This window comes from Helobdella robusta (genome assembly GCF_000326865.2).
Source record: "Helobdella robusta unplaced genomic scaffold HELROscaffold_75, whole genome shotgun sequence".
Classification (NCBI taxonomy): Eukaryota; Metazoa; Annelida; class Clitellata; order Rhynchobdellida; family Glossiphoniidae; genus Helobdella; species Helobdella robusta.
The window spans coordinates 531,307-535,905 of record NW_008705426.1 but is presented as its reverse complement, the minus strand read 5'-3'; the positions used below and the strand labels follow the sequence as shown (position 1 = coordinate 535,905).

Below are 4,599 nucleotides of genomic sequence, written 5' to 3'. Positions count from 1 at the left end.
CTTAAAGGTACGAGCTACTACACATGCTTAGCATCCGATCCATGCAAGCTAAAAATTAATCATTAAAATTATCAATAACCCTCGTCATCATCATCATCATCATCAGTAGTGTCATCATCATCATAATCACTGACGTCATCATAATCACTGACGTCATCATAATCACTGACGTCATCGTCAGAATTGACATTGCAAAGGTTAGAAGAAAAATTAATAAAACATTGAGACCGTATTGAGAAATATATATATATATATATATATATATATATATATATATATATATATATATATATATATATGTACACTCACGATCAATCAATCAATCAATCAATCAATCAATCAATCAATCAATCAATCAATCAATTATAATCAATCAATCATTCATTCAATCAATAATAAACTCAAATCTTTATCTTGTCTTTAAAGAACACTGTCTCGTCCATAGCCAAATTTAAAATGGTGGGTTAGAAGTGGCGGTAGATAAGAATAATAACAAGAAAAATAACAATAACAATCAATTATTGTAATTAAATAACAAAATGATAATAAAAATAATATTGATATAATTATTCATATTATTATTATTATAAAATTATATTATTAAAATTTAAAATATTAATAATATTAAATAAAAGAAAATCGAAAATTAAATGCTCTAATAAATCAAAATGCTCTGATAAATTAATGAGAATAAAAGATTAATGTGTGTGTGTTTGTGTGTGTGTTGTATAATCACAAAAATTATTCAATCGTTAAAAAGCCATCACTAAACTTCTACTGCTACTACTACTACTACTACTACTACTTCCAACGACTACCGACTACTACTACTACTAGTACTACTGTTGCTACTGCTACTACTACTAGTAGTACTAATACTGCTGCTGCTGCTGCTACTACTACTACTGCTAACTATGCGAATGGGCCTCCATAAAACTCGCGCATAGGTGTTGGTCTCTTGTGTCTCCCCATCCACCATTCAATTTAGGCAACTATTTGGGCGGTTGGTTGATTGATTGATTAAATAGTTGATTAATTAATTGATTTATTGATTGATTGATTAAACGATAGGTTAAAGACTGATTCATCCATTAACTAAATGAATAATTATTAACTATTATTATTAATTATAATTATTAGACTGACCGATCGATCATTTACATAAGATATTATCCGATGATTCATTGGTTGATTGACCAACTGAAAAACACCACCAACCACAGCAGAAGACACGAACGAGACTAACTTTCTTAACTTGGGCTGGATACCCGGAGATGGTCATGTATCTGGGGTAGAGATACTTCTCATTGGCCGCCACCAGCCCCTCGATGAACTGTACCCTCTCGGAAGGGTTGCAATTCTTACCCTTCGCGTGTAGACCACTAGAAATTGGGATGGATGGATGAATGAATGGATGGGTGGAGGAAGTTGAGTGAATTGGCAACGGATGAATGAATGAACGAAAGAACAGAGGAATGAAAAAACTACAGCCAACCATTCTCCGATATGAAATACTCTGGGCGCCTTCATCATCATGACCTTCAGCTTGCTAGGAATGCAAGATAGGGAGACGAAATGGAGGGACCAGTCCCAATTGTAGTCGTCCATCTGACAGAAGGCCTTCAATCAATCAGTCAATCAATCATTCAACCATTCATTCAACCATTCATTCATTTATCCAATCATTCACTCATTTATCCAATCATTCACTCATTCATTCATTAACGCAATCAACCAATCAACTAGCCGGTCAGTAAGTCAGTCTCCATCGACCAATCGCAGCCACAGAACAATTACGCGAACGAATGATAGAATGAACGAACGAACGAATAGAACCACCAAAAGCCACCATCACCACAAACAAACAAACAACAAGAACAACTCACAGTTCCACATTTCTTAATTTCGACCCATGTTTTCTTATTGAATGCCATTCCCATGTTATGCTTCGAGGACATCCAAGACATCACATCAACCTAATCATGTGTCGTTGTTGTTATTTTTATACAAACACACACACACACGCACGCACGCACACACACATACATACCTGATTATGAATGCCTTCGTATTTAGGTTTCTTATCATAAGTACCTAGTGTCATCATGTTGCAGTCTGTACATGAACTGTTGGCGTTTGTTGTTGTTGTTGTTGTAAATGTGTATGTATTTGTGTGTGTGTGTATTTGTGTTTATTTGTTTGCGTGTATGTGTTGTCATTGATGCTATTGATGATGTTGTTGTTATGGTTGATGACGTCAATCATCAACCGACCAATCCTCAACTGACCAATCACCAACCGACCAATCATCAACCGACCAATCATCAGCCGACCAGCCGACAACTGACCTTGACCTCAATCGATCCATCAAGCGTAATATGTGTATGAAGTCTTCCACTAAATAATGGTCCTCCTCGATGAAGAGGTACAGGCCTTCGTAGAGTTTGGTCACTTCGAGATGGTCGAACACGTGATTCAACTAAAAATTAAACCATTTCTTTAGGGTCAATCAATCAATCAGTCAATCTATCAATCAATCAATCAGTCAACCAATCAATCAATCAACCAATCAATCAATTAACCAGCCAACCAACTAATCAGCCAACCAATCACGCACCTTCCAGAACCAATGATGTTTCGTCTGAGTGTATTTAGCTTCTCTATAATGTCCGTATTTGTCTGGCGTATCTTTGTTCAAACAATTCAGACTCTCAGCTCTGGGGAATAACAATAATAATAATAAAAATAAAATAATAATAACAACAATAATAATAATAATAACAATAGAAATGATATTTACAATAATAATAGCAAGAGTTACAATGATGACAATTGAGTATTACAATAATTTAAACGCGTCAGCCAATGAGAAGTAATCTAAATAGACCAGGGTGACCTACTTTTCTTTGGAGGCGTCTCTGGGGCAGTCCCTAGGGTCCTCGCCGGGGAACTCCTTGCTGTAGAGCTGCTGGGAGTACGGGTAGTAGATCTGCATCACCTGAGAAGATTTATTTTCACTACTATATCACACTTGAATACACTACTAAAACGAGACGGAAACGAGCGAAAACGGAACGAAAACGAGACGAAAACGATACGAGACAATAGGTACCGGGCAAAAATCGACACTGAGGACGATGTCGTTGATTTCGTCAGAGTAATGATCGTGGCTGAAGATGAGTAGGGCCGTACTGATGTCACGTGACTTCCTCAGAGAGGATATCACGTGCTGTAGGTACTCGGATCTGTTATGAACCTGTTTGGTCGTGTGTTACGCTGTGTGCGTATCTCGTCTGTCTGTCTGTCTGTCTGCCTGTTGGCGTGTGTATCTGGGTTGTCGTGTGTGTGTATCTCGTCTGTCTGTCTGTCTGTTGGCGTGTGTATCTGGGTTGTCGTGTTTAGTGTCTAGTGATTGTGCGTGTATCTTCCCTTGCTACCATCTGTCGTCTGGTTAGTCTCTGTACTCATTTCAACACTCAGGCAAGCATACTCGAATTTCAACACTAGAGACAATTTTTCATAACCACACCTTCGTACTTACACACACACACCCACACACACACACACACACACACACACACTCAAACAGACACACACACACACTCAAACAGACACACACACACACACTCAAACAGACACACACAAACACACATAGACACACACACATACACACCTGTACGACTATCACAACGGAGCCAGTAGAGGGTAGATCAAACCTGTCAATAATATTTTTATTCCATTTCACAATAACATCAGTATACATTGCAATAATAATAATAATAATAATAAATTAATAATGATAATAACAACAAAAAATCATTTATATAGCGCAGTAACCACTATAATACTAATCAGTGACATTACAATCACACCATCATCATCATCATCATCATCATCATCATCATCATCATCATCATAGCCATCATTATCACGACAACCATCATCATCATCATAGCCATCATAGCCATCATTATCAGCATCACATACTTGTCTAAATTGAAAATTTGTTGTCTTTTATTGATGAGCCATATCTTTTCTTTGATCAACATCATTGGGTCGTTGAAGCGGTGGGTGTGGTCAAAGTTAGACGGGAAACTCCAATTGGTTGAGTTCATAAAGAGGTCATACAATCTATTTTTAGGATCAAGGTCATTATAGTTATTAAGTATTATTAACTTTGTTTGTTTGTCTGTTTGTTTGTTTGTCTGTTATTGATGGTAGATACTGATAGTGACCATCTCCTAATGAAAACCTGTTGGTAGAGTTGGACTGGAGACCTGCGTACTTGAGGTGATGTATCAGATGCTGCCTCTCTATCCTGTTGGCCAGGAACTTCATCATGTTGTCACGGCGCGACTCATTCGACATCTCCATCAAGTAGTCTGTCATTCCCTTCATGAGTGAGTGAATGAGTGAGTGCGTGAATGAGTGAGTGCGTGAATGAATGAATGTGTGAATGAGTGAGTGCGTGAATGAGTGAGTGCGTGAATGAATGAATGTGTGAATGAGTGAGTGCGTGAATGAATGAATGTGTGAATTAATTATTTAACGAGTGACTATAAGAATGAATGAATTAATTAGTGTTTGTATGAGTGGATA

At 37.2% G+C, this 4,599-nt stretch overlaps 1 protein-coding gene across 1 annotated transcript; it reads right to left on the bottom strand.

The window, feature by feature from the left end:
- Window positions 1-908: 908 nt before the first annotated feature.
- On the bottom strand, window positions 909-3,259 carry HELRODRAFT_89958 (hypothetical protein; the record flags this gene model as incomplete). The annotated part of the gene is made up of 9 exons (XM_009031499.1): window positions 909-992; window positions 1,238-1,382; window positions 1,496-1,620; window positions 1,887-1,976; window positions 2,051-2,126; window positions 2,349-2,479; window positions 2,618-2,717; window positions 2,901-2,998; window positions 3,113-3,259. Coding segments are annotated over 9 exons (996 nt in total), but the record flags the coding sequence as incomplete, so codon positions are not given.
- Between the last annotated feature and the right edge of the window lie 1,340 nt (window positions 3,260-4,599).